At 40.7% G+C, this 22,051-nt stretch overlaps 1 protein-coding gene across 1 annotated transcript in view; it reads left to right on the forward strand.

Annotated features, from left to right (window-relative positions):
- The first annotated feature begins 234 nt into the window (after window positions 1-234).
- snrnp200 (small nuclear ribonucleoprotein 200 (U5)) overlaps window positions 235-22,051 on the forward strand; it is a 62,977-nt gene continuing 41,160 nt past the window's right edge. Inside the window, exons 1-15 of the mRNA XM_063056811.1 lie at window positions 235-329; window positions 1,851-2,014; window positions 4,034-4,205; window positions 8,496-8,688; window positions 10,111-10,166; window positions 13,224-13,322; window positions 13,640-13,792; window positions 14,038-14,137; window positions 16,735-16,871; window positions 16,966-17,049; window positions 18,115-18,288; window positions 19,022-19,159; window positions 19,252-19,407; window positions 21,240-21,410; window positions 21,733-21,926. Of these exons, the coding sequence (XP_062912881.1) occupies window positions 285-329; window positions 1,851-2,014; window positions 4,034-4,205; window positions 8,496-8,688; window positions 10,111-10,166; window positions 13,224-13,322; window positions 13,640-13,792; window positions 14,038-14,137; window positions 16,735-16,871; window positions 16,966-17,049; window positions 18,115-18,288; window positions 19,022-19,159; window positions 19,252-19,407; window positions 21,240-21,410; window positions 21,733-21,926 (2,036 nt within the window). The 5' untranslated portion in view covers window positions 235-284. The remainder of the gene's footprint in view (window positions 330-1,850; window positions 2,015-4,033; window positions 4,206-8,495; window positions 8,689-10,110; window positions 10,167-13,223; window positions 13,323-13,639; window positions 13,793-14,037; window positions 14,138-16,734; window positions 16,872-16,965; window positions 17,050-18,114; window positions 18,289-19,021; window positions 19,160-19,251; window positions 19,408-21,239; window positions 21,411-21,732; window positions 21,927-22,051) is intronic.

Raw genomic sequence — 22,051 nt, forward strand, 5'->3', positions numbered from 1 at the left:
CTACACAGCGGGTAGCGACGGGCCGCAGATAAAATGGCGGCCAAATAAGCCGACTCATCCAGGCTAACAAACTGTAAACCTACTCGACATTATGAAGGTTAAAACTTCCCGCGGCGAGTACAAATCCCAGTTAACGTCGACAAAAATGACCGCGTTGTCCGCCCAGATGAGGAGAGAGCACCGTAACCATGGAGACCACTCAGTCCTAACCCGGAAATACATGCTGGACCGGAAGTCAGGTTGGAAGGTGGCGGGGTCGTTGGGAAAGTGGAGCCGCGGCAGACATGGCGGATGTTACCGCTCGCAGTTTGCAGTATGAGTATAAAGCGGTAAGTAAGGGGGGAACACTATTTCAGTTCTTGACTGCAGCTGAAAGGTATTGCTTTTAGGTGAAGCGTGCTTCAGTTATATTGCCGACTAGGGTTAGAGCTCGCCTGGTGGGATCTTGGTACTCGGGCTGAGGCCTGCTGTGGTGATAAGCCCAGTGGGTAGTAAGCGATGATGGAGAGGGTCCGAGTTACTACCTGTCATGGTGACTGTTGGGGGTGAGGAGTAGAAAGCAAAGAAAAACAGGGTTATACACCAAAGAAACTTTTGATTGGTGAAGCCTTGCGTGCACGCTCCCACATGTGCTTGTACCAGTTTAAAAACCTGGATAAAGTTTCGCATTGTTGGCATTGCAAGAATATTAACTACAATAAATAGTGCACTTTTGGTGGATTGTGACCTTTTTTAAGAATCACACAGTGACATTTTCGCAATAGAAGGAGGCCTTATTTCCCGTTTCAGTGAAAAAAAGTACCCAATCCTGCCTTATATCACAGGCTCGCATCTCAAATACACACGTGAATGCGATGTAAATGTGTGTGCTTCTGCTGCTCTTTCACACGTTGAGTTCTAGATTTCCAACACTGCCTTGGCACAAACATAGGCTATTGACTTGTTTCTGAATTTTGAATACAATCAAAGCTTGAGCTTTGTAGCTCTATGGAGTAAAGAATTACGAAGGTCCGGGATACTCTGAAAGGACAAACTCCCCGTGTTATGTAAGTGGGTGACCATGAATTCTGAGATACTCCACCCATGTTCTGGATTCCCTGACTGGGAAATAATCATTTTGTTGTTTGCCCTGTCAGTCTTGCATGCTTTTATTAAATCATCTGTTCTCCTAAACTCATAGGGATCGAATATTCTGCAGGGGCCAAGTTGAAGATAAGGATAGAGCTATCTAAAGTTGAAGCTTATGTATTTAGTAGGTCAGGCAGGATCTATGGAGTGAGAAATAAAGATTGCATTTTTAAGTCTTTGATTTCATCAGACCATTGATTCAAGGTGATAAATCTCAGTTGATGGTGTTTAAGTATAAACACTGCTGAGTATTTTTCACTGTTTGTGTTTAATTGCAATGTTGGCAGTGTTTTGCTTTTGGATTAGCGTGCATTGGCAGGCTACCATGGATCTACTGTATATTTCTTCAAATTTTCTGAGAATTTAGGATAATAGAAACCTCAAAACCACCAGTTTTTGTGACATCTGTGTTAATTTCTTCCCACTGGTCTTATTGCCCACTGCTGTAAAAAAAATTGTATATTCTACACTCCTTGCAAACACAAAATAGTAATTATCTCCAGCCATTGGTGTATTTCTTAAACACACCAAATCAACTATGTTTCTTATTATTACACGACATCATTTCTAACAGGACCCCTATTAATTCCCTGTTGAGTAGTTGCAGATGTTTCTTAATTTTATAGAGGTTTATATGTGGAGTTTGCAAGCTTGGAAAAAGGTTTTTGTGAATTATTGTTAAGTTTATATTTTGCGATAATTTACTGTTTTCTCTTTTGCAGAATTCCAACCTTGTGTTACAAGCAGATCGTTCCTTAATTGACCGAACGAGGCGAGATGAGCCAACAGGAGAAGTACTGTCGCTGGTGGGAAAGCTGGAAGGGTCCCGGATGGGAGACAAAGCTCAGAGGACAAAACCACAGCTGCAAGAGGAGAGGCGAGCAAAGTAAGTCATGCTTATATTGCCGACATTTTAACATTGAAGTTAATTTGGAATTGGAGGCGTTGGTTGTCTAGTCATGGTATACCAGTTTTCCATTTTGTATTTGGTTACAGTCATATGTAGAGAGATATTTTATTGATCCCAAAGGAAATTACAGTGTCATAGTAGCAATACAAGTGCGCAGATATACAAATATTAGAAGAGAAGTAAGAAAGAATAAAAAATAAGTTATCTTAAACAGTCTAACGGGGGGGGGGGTCATCACTTCACCAGCTATAGGTTGACTCACTGTGGACCTATTGGCCGAGGGTAAGAATGACCTCATGTAGCACTCTTTGGAGCAGCGCAGTTGTCTTAGTCTGTTAGTAAGAATGCTGCTCTGTTCAGTCAAGGTGGCATGCAGAGGGTGGAAAACATTGTCCAGAATTGCCAGGATTTTCCGTAGGGTCCTTTGTTCTACCACAGCCTCCAGTATGTCCAGTTTGATTCCTATAACAGAGCTAGCCTTTCTGATCAGTTTATTGAGCCTGTTGGCATCACCCGTGTTGATGCCATTGCCCCAGCACACCACCGCATAGAAGATATTACTGGCAACAACAGGCTGGTAGAACATGTGAACAAGAAGCCTGCATACTCCAAAGGGCCTCAGTCTCTTCAGGAAGTAGAGGTGATTCTAGCCTTTCTCGTATACAGCCTTTGTGTGCCTAGATACTGTGAAATTCTTTTGCATGTCATCCAGGTAGATCATTCTAAAGCACACTGAGGTAGTACAAAAGGAAAAACAATAACATGATGCAGTATGTAGTGTTACAGTTACAGCGAAAGGGGCATGGTGACATAGATTGAGAAATGAACTGATCATACAAGGGGGTTGTTCAGGAGTCTTCATGCTGCTAAATAGAATCTGTCCTTTGTAGTACTTATTCTCAAGCTTTTCGATCTTGTGCCTAATAAAGGGGTCTTTGATTATGTTGGCTGCTTATCTGAGGCAGCAGGAAGTGTGCACAGAGTGGAAAGGAAGCTGGTTCTCATGTTCACAAATCTGCAGTTTCTTGTCTTGGGCAGAGCAGTTGCCTTAGATACTCTCTATGCTGCATCTATAAAACTTGGTGAAGGTCATTGGGGAGGTGTTAAAATCCCTTGGCATTCTGGTGAGGAGAAGATGCAGGTGTGTTCATATTCCTACAGTTCAAGATTTAAGATTGTTTAATGTCATTTCCTATACACAAGTGTAAGGAGAGTGAAATAATCGTTACTCAGGATCCGATGCAGCACAAAAAGAATTGGATAAAGATACAGCACACAATGACAATAATGAAAAAATGTACAGTAAATATAAATACACAAGGGTTTATATTCATTGATTGTACATCTATAAAGTGATGCTAGGCTGACATAAGGGCGCTGATGCGAGACAGTAAAGTAGTGGTGGAGTTAGTGTGTGGAGGTGTTGATCAGTCTTGTTGTTTGGGGAAAGTAACTGTTTTTAAGTCTGGTCCTAGCTTGATGCTACATAGCCAACTCTCTAATGGGAGTGAGACAGACAGTCTAGGAGCAGGGTACATAGGATCCTTCATGATGTTACTGCCCCTTTTCTGACACCTTTCGGTATATATGTCCTTAATAATAATTGAGGAAATTCAGGAGAGAAGAAACTGGTTATCGAGTAAATTTTGTTTGAGTTCTTACATTTTATAAATTTTCTGCCATTTACACTTGAAAGTGATGACAGCTAGAGCTTCAAAATGATTTAACGGGGCTGATTCCAGGTGGTGTGTGGAGACCCTGTATAAATGTGATTTTTGTATTCTTTATTTTGGTCAACAAAATTCATTTATGGAAGTTCTTTGCACAAGTCTGGTTGGTTAAATTGATTCTTTGCCTTGGAGTTTACTAGAATTTTTCTGGTCGTGGTTCTAAGCTATTTTGCTGGGCTCTGAGCTGGATAATTTCTCCACACAATGCATTACTGTAGGCTTCCTATTTCATCTTTTATTTAACTATTTGGTTCTTTTCACACAGGCGTAGGAAGCGTGATGAAGATCGTCATGACATGAATAAAATGAAAGGATATACATTACTGTCAGAGGGCATTGATGAGATGGTTGGCATTGTGTACAAACCAAAAACAAAAGAGACAAGAGAGACCTATGAGGTGCTACTTAGCTTCATTCAGGCTGCACTTGGTGACCAGGTATGAGTATCCACGATATATATAGCCCAGCCAGCTGGGTTACTTTCATGGCCAGTTCACTGAGATAAAAATATTAATGGTTTGCTCCATTGTTGGTGCAAGTGTATAATCTGTGGTGAAGCTTCTTTCTAGTGCTGAGGTAACATTGTTTTGTCAAGGGTTGCCATTGACTTTTCTGCCTGCAAGAAAAAATGCATGTCACTTCAGACAGGAAGGTCAATAAAATGGAATAATGGCTTGATTTCGCATTAGTGCTTTTGGGAGATTATGCATAAAATTAGCTGTTGCTTTTGTTACATTATCGTATTGACTACACCTCAAAATATAGAACATCTCAGTTGTTTTTGAAATACAAGTCTTTATGGATAGAATTCTGAATGTTAATCATATTGTTTCATATTCAATTCTTGCATGATCACTTATGTAAGAATAAATAATAAATAATTCAAAACAGTACTCAAAAATTTCATTATTTTAGCTGCCAGTTTTAGCCCACCTCTTTCCCCTCACATGGTTAATCTCTAATTCATCTCTTACTTTTCTGAATCTGTCTGTCTTCATCTGGGGAAATGCTAATGGAAAACACACAGTACAAGTCTGAAAGCTTTAACTTGCGTAGTAAAAATTTACTATGTTTTCTCCCAAACTACCTCCATTCTCCCAATTTCTCTGTCATACTTCCTTTGATGAGACTTTTGATGCAGATGCCTCTGAAATACCTTCCTTCCTGAACTACAGCTTCCCCTCTCTCACTGAGTCCTTGATTGCACCCATACCTATTTCTTGTACCTGTCCACAGCGGAACAGCTTGTTCAGCTAAAATCTGACCTCTGGTTCTGTCCGTGTGGAGTTTACATGTTCTTCCTGTGACTGCATGGACCCCTTGATGTTGTCTCTCCTCATCATCCAGTGATCCAAAACAATTCCTCCAAGTGTAGCCAGCAATTTTTCAGTGCCTATAAAAAAAAAGTATTCATCCCCCTTGGAAGTTTTCATGTTTTTAATTGTCTTACAACATTAAATCACAGTGAGTTTAATTTTGCTTTTTTTCACACTGATCAACAGAAAAAGATTCTTTCGCGTCAAAGTGAAAACAGATCTTTACAAAGTGATCTAGATTAATTACAAATATAAAACGCAAAATAATTGATTACATAAATATTCACCCCTTTAATATGACACACCAAATCTTCACTAGTGCAGCCAATTGGTTTTATGTCACATAATTAGTTAAATGGAGATCACCTATGTGCAGTCAAGGTGTTTGAATTGTAAAAATACATCTGTATCTGAAAAGTCCATTCTGCGCGTGGAATGGACTGCCGGCGGCGGTAGAGGAGGTGGAAACAATAGGGTCTTTTAAGAGACTCTTGGATGGCTACATGGAGCTTAGAAAAATAGAGGGCTATGTGTAAAACCTAGGTAGTTCTAAGGTAGGGACATGTTCGGCACAGCTTTGTGGGCTGAAGGGCCTGTATTGTGCTGTAGGTTTTTCTATGTTTCTATGTCCAACTGCTGGTGAGTCAGTATCCTGGCAAAAACTACCATGAAGACAAAAGAACAACTCTGCGAAAAGGTTATTGAAAAGCACAAGTCAGGAGATGGATACAAGAAAATTTCCAAGTCACTGAATATCCCTTGGAGAACAGTGAAGTCAATCATTAAGAAATGGAAAGAATATGGCACAGCTGTAAATCTACCAAGAGCAGGCCATCTTCAAAAACTGAGAGTGCAAGAAGGGGACTAATGAGGGAGGCCACCAGGAGACCTATGACAACTCTGGAGGAGTTACAAGCTTCAGTGGCTGGGATGGGAGAGACTGTGCAGACAACAACTGTTGCCTGGGTGCTTCACCAGTCACAGCTTTATGAGAGAGTGGCGAAGAGAAAGCCACTGTTGGGAAAAGACCTCATGTGAAATCTCGGCTAGAGTTTGCTGGACATCATGTGGGAGACTGAAGTCAGCTCGAAGAAGGTTCTATGGTCTAGTGAAACCAAAATTGCGCCTTTTGGACATCAGACCAAAAGCTACGTTTGGCATAAGCAAAATACAAGGAAATCCTGGAGGAAAGCCTGATGCAGTCTGTAAGAGAACTGTGACTTGGGAGAAGATTTGTTTTCCAGCAAGACAATGACCTCCAGCATAAAGTCAAAACTACACAGGAGTGGCTTAAAAACAGCATTCAGTGTCCAGGAGTGCCTAAATCGGAGTCCAGATCTGAATCCAATTGAGAATGTATGGCTGAACATGTAAAGGGCTGTTCACTCATGATCCCCATGCAACCTTGACAGAGCTTGATCAATGGGAACATTGGAAAAGTTGCTGTATCCAGATGTGCAATGCACACAGACTCAAGGCTGTAGTTGCTGCCAAAGGTGCATCTACTAAATACTGACTTGAAAGGGGTGAATACTTACGCAATCAATTATTCTGTCGTTTATATTTGTAATTAATTTGGATCACTTTGTAGAGATCTGTTTACACTTTGACATGAACAAGTCTTTCTGTTGATCAGAAAGAATTAAATCCACTATGATGCAATGTTGTAAAACAATAAAATGTGAAAACTTCCCGGGGGGGTGGGGGTGAATACTTTTTATAGGCATTGTACTATGCTTCCTATATATGGTCATGTAGTCAGTGTAGTCACAGTGTTGTCTCCTTTACAGAAACAGAAAGCAGATTGTGTGACTGCTTTGCTGAGCACATGCATTGAGTCTGCAGGTTTGACCCTAAAGTTCCTGTTGTCTGCTTCCTTATTTCTTTGTCATACTTCCATATTGAAATGTCTGTCACCGGCCTCTTGTTTCGTTAGAAGAAACATTACAGGAGAGAACAGAAAAGGGGAAACCGAGAGAGAAAGCACATCATCTTCCTGCTTTCTCTATAACAGAATTAGTCATTTGTGAAATTCATTTCAAATTTTCTCTCCCCATTTGCACACTTCGACTCTGTACACACCCTACAGTCTTGTACTTTTCAACTTTTTAAAACTCCATTGTTTATACTCTCACTCTGTAGCTGTCTCCAATTAACTGTTGTCAGGATGATTTCTCGTTCTATCTCCATAATAACCCTACCCTTACAGATAATCGCTTTGATTCACAGATATCCTGTCACTATTCTCTCTTCAATTAAAAACGTTTTTCCAGTTCTGACGAATGTCTCAATCTGAATCTTTAATTCTGTTTCACTTTCCACAGATGCTGTCCGACCCCTTGGGCATGCCCAGGATTTGTTTTTATTTCATATATTCAGCATCTGCAGTTCATTTGATTTTCATTTTAAAGATAAATAAAGTTGAATTTGAGGGAATTATTCAATGCAGATAAATAGCCTAAAATTAAGAAAATAAATCCAAGCATATAGGAATGTTATTTGGAGAGTTTGTAAGAAAGTAATAATTTTTTAAAAATTTCACTGCAGGTTGTGAGATGTATGTTTTTAGGCATCGTAAGTTAATAATATACAACTTTAAGTGGTATGGTTTCATTTTGTCCAAAAAGACTGGTGTAGATTGGTCTTTGATGTAAACATATATTAACTTCATGCACTGCAACCACAGATTTTAAAAAAGTGTTTGTTGCACTGGAAGTTTTAAGTGATTGATTTCCCTGGATAAATCAGACAGAGGGATGCCTTTACTGTTTTAAGGACAATGACTGGCTCACAATATGTAACATATTTTATGTAAGACAAGTTCTTGTTTATCTAAAATTATTTAACTTTTTGTATGAGCTAAATAATTAGGTAATGATTTAGAATTGTAGAATTAATTTTGCTCAATGAAATTATTCACCAGTAGTGGAAAACTATTAAGACTGCAGATGCTGGAATCTGAACGAAACAGACAAGTGGTGGAAAAACTCAACCAGTCAAGTTTCGGCTTTTTTTTTCCATTTGATCACGTTTTGGCAGGTTATTATTTCAATACTTTTGTTTAACTTATTTTCATTACTTTTCCTTTAGATTATTTTAATTTTCACATTTAATCCAAGTTGATTAGCTTCCTTTCCTATTGTTTAGTCTTTGTTCTATCAGTTAGTTTTGTGTTTCTCAGCTTGTCTGTCTTATGTCCCCATGTCACTGCAAAAGTATTGTACGGATAGGATGAGTACATTGTCACTGTATATTCTCTCTGCAGTTACATCTGAAACACAAATAATCAGTGACTTTCTGTACAGAAAGGTGGGAGAAGAAAATTAATAAATTTTCCACTGAGTGCAGTTACATTCATACTTATAATGAGATTTCCTTTACGTATGCAAGATTATTTTGTTTCTTTTATAGCCCCGTGATATTCTCTGTGGAGCTGCAGATGAGGTCTTGGCTGTGTTGAAAAATGATAAACTGCGTGATAAGGAACGACGAAAGGAGATAGAAATGCTGCTGGGACAATTGGAAGATACTCGCTACCATGTGCTAGTAAACTTGGGAAAAAAAATTAGTGACTATGGAGGAGACAAAGAGGTTCAGAATATGGGTAAGTGGGATCAACATTTACCAGCTAAAAAAGAAGTGGTTGAAACTTATCACAATAAAACTTTAATGTGCAGCCTGACTGTTAAAAAAGCTAGTCTGGAAAACCATGTAATGTTTGCTGTTCTCTAGGATGCCAGTTCTTGTGTGCCCTGCTCACTGGGGCTCTGCTTTCTGCACTCCCTTAAACCTTGCTGTAATCACTCTAACATTTATCATTCAATTGTGTAATATCTTATTTTTAAAATATTAATTAAAATGAATTGGAATATGAGTAGTCATAACATCCAATCATCTAGTAAATCTGATATGCTACCTAAATTCTGAGCATGCTGAATTAATGGAATTCTACTGTATCACAAAAGTAAATCAATGAAGTGGGATTGGGGATTTGTTGAGGTATTTTTGTCCTCTTCTCCAACTTATTTCCTCCTCAACACCTTTGCACATTGTTAAAATATCTCAGATGGATGCAAGTACATCTGCTTAAAGAGATGATATCTCATCCTGACATATTCGAGCTTTACAGTTTTTCCTGGATATTTTCTTTGAGGAAGTAAAGTGCATTTTTTAGAACTAATCATAGGTTCTTTCTGAACTTAGGTGTTTAACTAAACTAGTCCCAGTTACCTGTATTTGACCCATATCCTTCTAAGCATTGCCTACCCATGATCAAATGTCTTCTAAATACTGTTAGTTCATCTTCCTCTGGCAGCTCATAACATATATCCTCTACATGGAAAAATCTGTCTTTCAAAATCTTTCCCTCCTTTATACTTGTGCCCTCTAGGTTTAGACTCCCCAACCGCAGGGAAAAGACTGTAAATACCTAAGCCAATCTACGCATCGTGATTTTATAAACCTCTAAGATCTCCCTTCAGTCTCCTTTGTTCCAGAAAAACAATTCCAGCCTATCCAACCTCCCCTTGTATTGAAGCCTTCCAGTCCAGGTAACGTCCTGGTGAATCTTTTCTGTTCCCTCTTTAGCATAATCACATCCTTCTTATTGTATGGTGATCAGACCTACACACAATGCTCCAATTGTTGACTCACCAACAACTTGTAGAGTTGCAACACAACACTGGACTCTTGAACTCTTATGCCCCCAGTGGTGAAGACCTCCTTCACTACTGGAGGCCACAGACCTCCTTCACCACCTTCCGATTTGTGTCACCGCTGTCAGAGAGTTATATATCTGTAACTGTAGGACCCTCTGTTCAGTAATATTCACCATCTATATCCTGCCTGGTTTAGCCTTCCAAAATGCACCAGTTCACACTTATCTGTGTTAAACTCCATCTGTCATTCTTATGCTCATTTGCCCAATGGATTTATTAAAACAAATCAGTCCCAAGATGGGATAGAGACATACTTCCTGTTCTTGGTTTCAAGATATTTGAATTAACACTGTGTTTTCCTCTTTCAGATGACAATATTGATGAGACGTATGGAGTTAATGTGCAGTTTGAGTCTGATGAGGAGGTGAGGAAAGCCGCCTTACAGATTGCTCACCCTTTACACTCCTGTTACTTGGGTTTAGAAGTTTAACCATTGGTGGAGTGGGAAGAAGGGCATGGTGAATGACAGTTAATCTGCACCATAGCTTACATAGCTACATAGCCTCCTCCCTGATGGAAGCGGGACAAATAGTTCATGAGCTGGGTGGGTGGGATATTGCTGGCCTTTTCCCAGACATCTTTGTTTGTATTTCCTTGGCGGTGTGTCATTGTGAGTAGGATGCAGCAGGACTTCAGACGGAAGTAGATGGGCCAAGAGAGTGGCCCAGGTCATGGCAGATGATATATAGAGTACCAAAAGCAGTAGAAAGGCAGCCTGATGAAGGGTCTCAGCCCCAAAATGTTGTCTGTTTATTTCCCCCCATAGAATCATTTCCCTGCCTAACTTGAGTTCCTCCAGCATTTTGCATTTGTTGCTGTAGAAAGACGGTATATTAAACAATGAGAACGCAGAATAGCACAGCACCATATGGGCCCTGAAGCCCACAATGTCATACTGACCGCTCTGTAACAAAAAGCTACCTTAGACATCTCCACTAAACTTCCCTCTATTCACCTTAAACAATGTCCTCTGATGTTGGCCATTGCCACCTTGGGATAAAGGTACCAGCTGTCCACTCTATGCCTCTCATAACCTCTACTAAACCCCTTTTCATTCTCCTTCACTCCAGCGAGAAAAGCGCTACCTCACTCAACTTTCCTCATAAGACATGCTCTCTGATCCAGGCAGTATCCTGGTAAGTCTCCTCTGCACCTTTAATGCTTTCAGATCCTTCCTGTAATGAGATGACCAGAACTTATTCCAAGTGTGAAATAACCAGAGTTTTATAAAGCCGCAAAATAACCTCCTGGCTCTTGAACTCAGTCCCATGACTAGTGAAGGCCAACACACCGTAGGCCTTCTTGACCATCCTATCAACTTGCATGGCAATTTTGAGGGATCTGTGGACTTGGACCCCAGGATCCCTTTGTTCCTAAGAATCTTGCTGTTAACCTTGCACTTTTTCTTTGTTTGATTTTCCAGAGTATATCACCTTGCATTTTTCTGGATTAAACTCTATGTACCGTTTCTGCATCCACAAATTGAAAGGTGTTGGTGTTCAAGGACCTATGTGTTCATGTGCACTAATTGTTGAAAGTTTACCTGCATGTATGGGAAATTAGTAAAGCAATAATTATGTTGGACTTCATTGCAGGATGCTTTGAGTACAAGAATAAAGACACCTAACTGGAATTACATACAGTCCTAGTGAGGCCACACTTAGAATATTATAGAACATAGAAGATTAGAGCTTAGTAGAGGCCCCTGGGCTTGCAATGTTGGACTGACCTTTTAACCTACTCTAAGATCATTCTACCATTCCCTCCTACATATCTCTTCATTTTTCTATCATCCACATTCCTATCTACCAGTCTCCTGAATCTGCTCTACGTCCACCCCTAGCAGATCATTCCACGCACCTACCCACCACTTGTGTAAACAGCTTGCCTCTGACATTCTACTTATAATTTCCTCCTAGTATTAGCCACTTCCACCCTGGGAAAAAGTCTCTATGCCTCTTATAATTTTGTACACCTTTTATCAAGTTTTCATGGATCTCATGCCTCTTGACTTTCTGAATGAATCTGCTTTGGGGAACCTTATCAAACAACTTACTAAAATCTATATACATCACATCCATTGATCTACCTCATCAATATGCTTTGTTACTTCCTCAGCGCATTGAGTCCGGCTCATGAGGCATGATCTGCCCCTCTCAAAGCTGTGCTGACTATCCCTCATCATGCTATGTTTCTCCAAATGCTCGCAAGTCCTGTCACTAAGAATCTTCTCTAATAATTTGCCGACTTGCTAGTCCGTAATTCCCAGGGTTATCCCTACTCCCTTTCTTGAACAAAGGAATAACATTACCACCCTCCAATCACCCTGCAAAGACCATCACCAAAGGTGCAGTTATGATCTGACAATATACACGTCTGAGCACCGTAGGGTGTACATGTAACAGAGTACAACAGAGGTTCACCATGTTAAATCCTGGGGTGTGAGTTAGTCCTATGAGGAAATAATTGGCTGAACAAGCTGCTATTCTTTAGTGCTTGGTGGTGGTTGCAGAGATGTTTCCCTTGGCGGGGGTGTCCAGAGTTGAGGATCACAGTCCAGTCTCAAAATAATGGCCATTCAGGACTGAGATAAGAAGAAATTTCTTCACCCAGGGGCACTAAACCTTTGTGCTGTAAAGACTCAGTTGCAGAGTGTCCTCTAGACAAAGTTGGGTAAACTTGTAGCTATTAAAGTACTTGAGAGGTATCACGTCAGTGGAGGAAAATAGCACTGAGGTGAAAGAACAGACATAATCTTGCCGAATGGCACGAAGAGATGGGTTTGTTCTGCTATTTCTTAAGCTTTTAGCATCAGTATGAAAGTGCACATTGATGTTGGTGAGCCAACTTGCCGACAAGGGTAGTAGGTAGGACTGTATCAGAAAATAATCATCACATATTTATTATTGCTGGAATCCGTAATCTCTGATCTTAGGTTAATCTCTAATCTTCTCTGATGCATGTAGTATTTTAGGCACAGCACAGTGGGACAGATTGTAGAGCTGCTGTCTCACAGCTCTTGTGACCTAAATTCGGTTTTGACCTGTGTGGAGAGATTGCGCATTCCTCCCTTTGACCATTGGGGTTTCCTCTAAGTATCAGGTTTCTTCCTTGATCCAGTAGGCTTGTGTGCTGGTAGGTTAAATGACCACCATAAATAGCCCTGTTGTGTAGGTGTGTGGTGAAGTTTTAGTGGGGAGACTTTGTAGGAATGTGTGGAAAATAAAACTGGATAAGTGTAAATAGGTGATTGATAGTCCACGTAGACTTGGTTGACCAAAAGCTTATTGCTCTCCTCTGACTTAATTGGGACAGCAGTGTCATGCTGGTAGATTCTATGAAGTGGAAATTTGCAATTGTATGTATTCCTTACTTGTTTAACTTGGCCATTTTTCTGTTTTCTGTTCAACTTCTATTTCAGGAGGGAGACGAAGATGCATTTGGTGAAGTGCGGGAAGAAGCATCAGATGAGGACACAGAAGGCGAGGAAGCAGACATTAGCTGCACTCTTTCTGCTAACGTAAGTCATGGCATGAATGGTGTGGCATGACAATGAATGCCCTGAATGGTGGGGGGGGGGGGGGGGGGCGTTGCCGAAAGGGAAGCTAGCTTATTTTGGAAAACATTTTGATTTGTCAGATTCTATACCATTTACAAAGTTGGGCTGTGAGTCGGCTTAGAATAAAATACCCACCTCATTTGAGTAAGGCCAAATGACCATTTTGTAAGGACCATTCCAAACTAAAATTATAGGTTCCAAGCTTAAAATTTGAGGCCGGATTAATGGTGCTCTGTGTATTGTAGCACTGTTTAATGAGCTACTTTCCCTTCCGTTAGCTGGGCACTGCCGGAGATGCACTCAGCGCAAAGAAGAAAGACCTTCACCCCCGGGACATTGACGCCTTCTGGCTCCAGAGGCAGCTCAGTCGCTTCTATGATGATGCTATCATGTCGCAAAAGAAAGCTGACGAAGTGCTGGATATTCTTAAGGTGAATTCCAATCTGATGGTAGAGTGCCCAGAAATGGGCGATGTATTTTGAATACAGCTTTTCCTTTAGTTATAATTCCTTTTCTCTTTTTGCAGCACTGGCTAATTTTTATATAAAATGCTTTATTTTACAGTCCAAATGGGGTTATACAACTGTTCTTTCCATATGATTCATGTTGTTTTCATCGCCTCAGTGGGTAATCTGGCCTCCGGTACCATGATAGATTTATTGTGCTTTTGTTTCAGACAGCTGGAGATGATCGAGAGTGTGAGAATCAGCTTGTCTTGCTTCTTGGATTTAACACTTTTGATTTTATCAAAGTCTTGCGTCAACATCGCATGATGAGTAAGTACTAAGGTGCATGTAGCAGAATCTAAAATATACCTTTTACCTGTACTTGTCTACAGAAAGTCAGCGATAAGTTTGATGCTCAGAACTGCACATACCTCCATTGCCTTCATTGGCACTCTCACCCGCTTTGCTGGCTGAATGTATCTTGTGGTTATCAGATCGGAAACTCAAAGCTTAGCTCAACTAGCACGACTCTTCAGCAGTAAACAATACCAAGTTTGCACAAATTGCTACTTACACTGTAAATGAAAGATAGGAAAGATGAATATCCTATTCATAGACATTGACTGAGCAAGTAAAGAGGAGAATGGAAAGACCTGTTGGTGCTTGGTTCTGATGGTTAGTGGTATGTTTTGGAGAGTACGGGTGGGACACTGGTGCAGTAGCTAATGCTGCTGTTTCATTGTTCCAGCAATCCGGGTTCAATCCTGATCTATGACCCTGTCTTGTGGAGTTTTCACACACTCCCCTGTGACTGTATGGCTTTCCAGATTCCTCCCGCATGCCAAAGACATACCAGCATGTAGGTTACAGCTGTAAGAAAAAGTTTGTGAACCCTTTGCAATTACCTGGTTTTCTGCATTAATTACTCATAAAATGTGGTCTGATCTTCATCTAAGTTACAATAATAGACAAACACAATGTGTCTAAACTAACAACGCACAAAAAATTGTACTTCTCATCAATACTGCATTTACCATTTAAACAATCACAGTGTAGGTTCAAAGAAGTATGTGAACCCCTGGGGTAATGCCTTCTACAGAAGCTACTTGGAGTCAGGTGTTCCAATCAATGAGATGAGATTGGAGGTGTGAGTTGTAGAGGTGCCCTGCCCTATAAAAAAGACATACAAAGTCAGGTTACTGATAGAGCCTGCTCTTCTCGAGAAAGATCTGTTTATTGGCAACGTACATCGATTAAAACAACTTTCAGAGGACCTCAGAAGAAGAATTGTAGAGATGCACAAAGCTGGAAAAGGCTACAAAGGCATTACTAAAGACCTCTGTGTTCATCAGTCCACGGTAAAAGAAATTGTCTACAAATAGAGGAAATTCAGTACTGTTGCTATTCTCCCTAGTGGGCATCCTGTAGAGATCACACCAAGAGTGAGCACAATGTACAATGCTGAAGGACGTGAAAAAGATCCCAAAGGTAACAGCAAGAGACCTGCAGATATCTCTAGAACGTGCTAAAGTCTCTGTTCATGCGTCCACTATAAGAGAAACACTGAATGAGAATGGTGTTCATGGAAGGACACCATGGAGGAAAACACTGCTCTCCAAAACAAAAATATTGCGGCACATCTCAAGTTTGCAAAACATTATGTTCCACAACACTTCTGGGACAATGTTCTGTGGACAGATGAGGCAAAAGTTGAACTTTTTGGCAGAAATGCACACCGATATGTTGGAAGGATAAAGGGCTGTGCTGCATACTTAGGATAGTCTTGAACTCGATAGGCAACCCAAGGCTCAACTTCATAGCACATCTGTAGTGCAACAACTTCAGCAATTGGCTGTTCACGAACTATAATTTTCACCCTCACATCTTTATGCAACATTGTAGTAGGGGGAGGCCAATAAATCAATCAGCATAAAAAAAAAATCCACAGCATGTGTAAACAGTCTTAGAGAACATTGGTCTTTGACTGGTCTGTAAAGTAAACCAAAGGTTGGAAAACTTCACACCAACACCAAAACTTCATCCCAACTGTGAAGCATGGTGAAAGGAGCATCATAGTTCGGGGCTGCTTTTCTGCTTCAGGACCTGGACAGCTTGCAATTTGCAAGTGAACAATGAATTCAAAATTGTATCAAGCCAGGTTACAGGAGAACGTCAGGGTAGCAGTGCATCACCTGAAACCTAGTAGAAGTTGGATGATGCAGCAAGGCAGTGATCTGAAACAAGAGTAAATCCACTACAGAATGGTTTAAAAAGAAGAAAATTCTTTGAGAAACCCAGGTTTAGGCAGATTGTGTTTCTCTGCTATTGTGACTTAGATGAAGGTCATACCACATTTTATGAGTAAATAATGCAGAAAACCAGATAAATGCAAAGCGTGTGCAAACTTTCTTGCAACTGTAATTGGGAAGGTAATTTACTGCTGGTATAGCGAGTGGAAGAATGGGATTAAATTTATGCTGGTTCTCAGAGTAAAGGGCTGAATGTCATCCTCCTTTGTCATAATAGAATATGAGTATTATAGGTATGTAACCAGTTTATACCGCTCTCTATATAATTAAATGCCCTTTTCTCTGAAAGAGAAAAGACACACGCCCACCAGTCTCTACTCACAATTGTGTGGAGAAGTGAAAGTAGAAATTTTGGCTAGACTGATGAATGTCATTATTTTGTTTGACTGAGGTGCTGATTTCATTCCAATATGCAGTCTTATCTGATTTATCTTCCCTTCAGTGAGATAAGGAAGATTGTAGGACTGTTGTTTGTAGTACTGACAATTTGTGTAGCATTAATTGTGGGATCATAGAGGGAATAATCGTGTTTCCAAGCCCTTGGTCTTCAATATGTTACTTATGCAGCAGTACTTACAATAAGTGCATTTCACTTGCTCCTCTGTTTTGTCTTCGTAGTTCTGTACTGCACTCTACTGGCTAGTGCCCAGAGTGAGGCAGAGAAGGAGAGGATCCAGAATAAGATGGAGGCAGATGCAGAACTTTCCAAGATTCTCTATAAACTTCAGGAAACTGAAAAAGAGGACATAATTCGGGTAAGTTCTAAATTGTACTGGTCCATCCCTTTTACAAACTGGAAGCTAAAAGAATTTTGATTGATGTTCATCAAAATGATCTGTCCCATTGTAGGAAGAAAGATCTCGTAGAGAACGAGTTCGCCAGTCTCGTGTGGATACAGACCTTGAAGCAATGGATCTCGATAGAGAAGGGGAGGTGAGTCTGGTGTGAATTTAATGCAACAGTTGTGATGTCAGAAAAAAAATAGATGAAGATAAATGATTAAGATATGCTAATTAATTCAAAAACTATTTGTCTTTCCCTAATCTTGATCCTCAGTCCTGTGAAGGGTCTCGGCCTGAAACCCTGACTGTTTATTCCTTTCCATAGATGCTGTCTGATATGCTAAGTTCCTCCAGTATTTTGTATCTGTTGCTGTGGATTTCCAGCATCTTGCCCTAATCGAAAGATACAAATAATACCATCCCAGTGTGTTTAGAAAAAATAAACAATTAACCAGAGTTTCTGCTGTTGATTGCTATTCTGTGGTGAAGCCAGTACTTGCAAACTTACCCTGTATGGAAATTTTGTAAACAATAGCTAAGCAATCAAAGGGATTCTTAAGTTTAGAAGCTTAAACAGAAATTGGAGGCGGTTATCCTTAGAGGATCTAGTTTTAGTGCACAAAATTACCGAAGGAACTGATAGCCAAGTTGTTTAATGTGGTGAAGAGTTCAAGCATAAGGTTAAATAAAAGGATTTTAAACATGGAAAATTAATACGTATGTTCCAGGCCTGTCATTTTAGAGAGAGGAAAAACCATAGGGGAGGGGAGGAGTGGCAAAGACAACATGCACATGCATGGCCAAAGTAATGAAGGTATCAGAGGCTGCAGTTATCTAAGCTTTGGTTTAAAGTAAAGATAGATTCTTTACCCAGTCAAAGACCAATTTCCTCTCAGACTGTTTACGCATGCTGTGGATTCATTTTTGATGCTGATTGAATTATTGGCCTCTCGCTACCACATTGTTGCATAAAGATGTGAGGGTGAAAATTATAGTTGGCGAGCTGCCAGTTGCTGAAGTTGTTGCATACAAATGTGCTATGAAGTCAAGCCTTGGGTTGCTGATTGAGTTCAAGACTATCCTAAATATGCAGCATAGCTATTTTGTATTACTTCGTTGTGCATGAAGGGAATGATTCATCCTCAACCTCCACGACGATAAGTATTTATTTGTACAATATTTCTGGTTTCTGCTATTAACTGATTTGCTCTTTTAGATTCTGGCCCCCAGACAAGTTTTGGATTTAGAAGACCTGGCCTTTACACAGGGAAGTCACCTCATGGCAAACAAGCGATGTCAGCTACCAGATGGCTCATTCCGCAAGCAGCGCAAGGGATATGAGGAAGTGCACGTACCAGCTCTTAAGCCCAAACCCTTCAGTTCTGATGAGGTGAGGGATCAGCATGAGACCCTTCTATCATTGTTGTTGCATCTGTATATCAATTCCAGTTTTGTAATAAGTTACCTGATTTCATGGTTGACTGACTGTTAAGCAATCTGCAATTAGTGTGCTGTGGTAATTACTGATCATGTGTAATCGATGGAGTATATAGCGGGTCTGTCAGTATATTCATCTGTCTTTTCCCTGTCAGATTTTGATTTTATTCATTCAATGATAAGCTGCATGGTATATCTCAAGAAAGCTATCATACTGGCGCAGAACTCAACCACAAGTCCCATTAAGCATGCCCCGGTGAAAGCATTGACCATTTCTTGATGTGTGCCCACAACTTCCTGTAACCAATCTTGTCCTGAAAAGTAAAGAAGTAGGACTGAAAACACCTGGTAGGTCGGGCAGCATCTTTACAGAGAGGAGAGAATTTAACTCTTTGTTAACATGAGTCTCCACTAACAAAGTTAACTCTTCCCTCTTCTTCATTGACAATGTTTACCAGATTAATGAAGACCAGCACTTCCTGTCTGGTTCACATTTACAGCATCCAATTTCTTGTATTTGAGCTGACAGATCTAGGTAGACTAACACGAGTATAATTACACAGGTGTATTAATATATTCTGATTAAATATCTGTAAAGCAGGAATAGTGGAAAAATTATGTGGCTGTGACACTGATATCCCTTTGTGTAATTAACTGATTCTGAATTACTGCTTCATATCCTGTAGCAACTGATATCCATTGAGAAGATGCCCAAATATACACAAGCTGCATTTGAAGGCTTTAAGACACTGAATCGAATTCAGAGTAAATTATGTAGGGCAGCCATGGAAACAGATGAAAACCTTCTGTTGTGTGCTCCCACTGTGAGTATTCACTACTGGATGCCGTTAATCTGTTCGCTCTACTCTGCAGTGATTGTAATAGGTATCATTATTTAAATTATTTTACTTCTTAGGGAGCTGGCAAAACAAATGTAGCTCTAATGTGCATGTTACGTGAGATTGGAAAGCATATCAACCTGGATGGGACCATAAATGTGGATGACTTCAAGATTATTTATGTGGCACCAATGAGATCTTTGGTGCAGGAGATGGTGGGCAGTTTCAGTAAGGTAAGCTTGTTAACAAAGAACAAAGAATAGTACAGCACAGTATAGGCCCTCCAGCCCACAATGTTGTGCCGACCCTTAAACCCTGCCTCCCATATAACCCCCCACCTTAAATTCCCCCATATACCTGTCTAGTAGTCTCTTAAACTTCACTAGTGTATCTGCCTCCACCACTGACTCAGGCAGTGCATTCCACGCACCAACCACTCTCTGAGTAAAAAACCTTCCTCTAATATCCCCCTTGAACTTCTCACCCCTTACCTTAAAGCCATGTCCTCTTGTACTGAGCAGTGGTGCCCTGGGGAAGAGGTGCTGGCTGTCCACTCTATCTATTCCTTTTAATATCTTGTATACCTCTATCATGTCTCTTCTCATCCTCCTCTCCAAAGAGTAAAGCCCTAACTCCCTTAATCTCTGATCATAATGCATACTCTCTAAACCAGGCAGCTTCCTGGTAAATCTCCTCTGTGCCCTTTCCAACGCTTCCACATCCTTCCTATAGTGAGGCGACCAGAACTGGACACAGTACTCCAAGTGTGGCCTAACCAGAGTTTTATAGAGCTGCATTATTACCTCGCGACTCTTAAACTCTATCCCTCGACTTATGAAAGCTAACACCCGATGAGCTTTCTTAACTACCCTCTCTACCTGTGAGGCAACTTTCAGGAATCTGTGGACATGTACCCCGAGATTCCTCTGCTCCTCCACACTACCAAGTATCCTGCCATTTACTTTGTTCTCTGCCTTGGAGTTTGTCCTTCCAAAGTGTACCACCTCACACTTCTCCGGGTTGAACTCCATCTGCCACTTCTCAGCCCACTCTTGCATCCTATCAATGTCTCTCTGCAATCTTGAACAATCCTCTACACTATCTACAACACCACCAACCTTTGTGTCGTCTGCAAACTTGCCAACCCACCCTTCTACCCCAACATCCAGGTCGTTAATAAAAATCACGAGAAGTAGAGGCCCCAGAACAGATCCTTGTGGGACACCACTAGTCACAATCCTCCAATCTGAATGTACTCCCTCCACCACGACCCTCTGCTTTCTGCAGGCAAGCCAATTCTGAATCCACCTGGCCAAACTTCCCTGGATCCCATGCCTTCTGACTTTCTGAATAAGCCTACCATGTGGAACCTTGTCAAATGCCTTACTAAAATCCGTGTAGATCACATCCACTGCACTACCCTCATCTATATTCCTGGTCACCTCCTCAAAGAACTCTATCAGGCTTGTTAGACACGATCTGCCCTTCTCAAAGCCATGCTGATTGTCCCTGATCAGACCATGATTCTCTAAATGCCCAGAGATCCTATCTCTAAGAATCTTTTCCAACAGCTTTCCCACCACAGACATAAGGCTCACTGGTCTATAATTACCCGGACTATCCCTACTACCTTTTTTGAACAAGGGGACAACATTTGCCTCCCTCCAATCCTCCAGTTCCATTCCCGTGGACAATGAGGACATAAAGATCCGAGCCAGAGGCTCAGCAGTCTCTTCCCTCGCCTCGTGGGAACACAGCAATCTTCAGGAACTAAATGCGTAGCAACAACATACTATCTTTTTATCTTAATCTTTTTTTCTGTTGGTTTTATCTCTCTTCCTTTTACAGACTCCTTTTTTTAACATGCTTTCCCACCCCAAATGCACCACCAGTTATAGCTTTACTTAGATTACAGTATTTTTACTCTGAACATTCTTTTGTCCCTGGTCAGTATGGCCAAGCATAGAGCTACCTGAATTGTCTTCCATGAATGGTCTATTGCTATCCATAATTGGTGAACTTACATGGGCTCATAAAGTATCACTGATTTTCTTTTCATTTGCAGCGTTTAGCAAGTTATGGGATCAGTGTTGCAGAGCTGACAGGAGACCATCAATTATGTAAAGAGGAGATCAATGCAACCCAGGTGATAGTGTGCACCCCAGAGAAATGGGATATCATCACTCGTAAAGGAGGAGAACGTACCTACACTCAAATAGTGCGACTCATGATCATTGTAAGTACGAAAGAAAACACTGGCCTCAATTTTGCTTATTCCTGTTGGTGCCAGTGTGAGTTTTCTGATAGATGTCCCTAATTCAGTACCAGTTTAAACAATGCATCAGAGTTCATAAGATTCTGAACAAAAAAGTACTATTTCTATCCTCCAAAGTAAAGCCATGGAGTTAAGCTAAGAGATTTTTCCTTTTGATGGAAGCGCGTATTGAAACTTGATACTGAAGTTCTGAGCAGAGGAATTATCGTCTGCTAATGGCAGCATTTATTTTGCTTTCTAGACTTGCCCTAAGCTACTTATTCTTTGACTTCCATTGTCACAGGATGAGATTCATCTCCTGCATGATGATCGTGGTCCAGTACTAGAGGCTTTGGTTGCCCGGACAATTAGAAACATTGAGATGACTCAGGAAGATGTGCGGTTAGTTGGATTGAGTGCCACATTGCCCAACTATGAAGATGTTGCTACGCTGCTGAGAGTTGATCCAGCTAAGGGCCTTTTTTACTTCGATAACAGGTAACACATTTTGGGACCTTGTGTGTACATGATGACATCATGCTACTAATTTAACAATACAGTTACATATTGTAACTGGGTATTGTAATATCACTAGTCAGTGCATGGGCCGTTTTGCTCGACAT

The sequence above is a fragment of the Mobula hypostoma genome, chromosome 8, assembly GCF_963921235.1.
Source record: "Mobula hypostoma chromosome 8, sMobHyp1.1, whole genome shotgun sequence".
NCBI classification, from domain to species: domain Eukaryota; kingdom Metazoa; phylum Chordata; class Chondrichthyes; order Myliobatiformes; family Myliobatidae; genus Mobula; species Mobula hypostoma.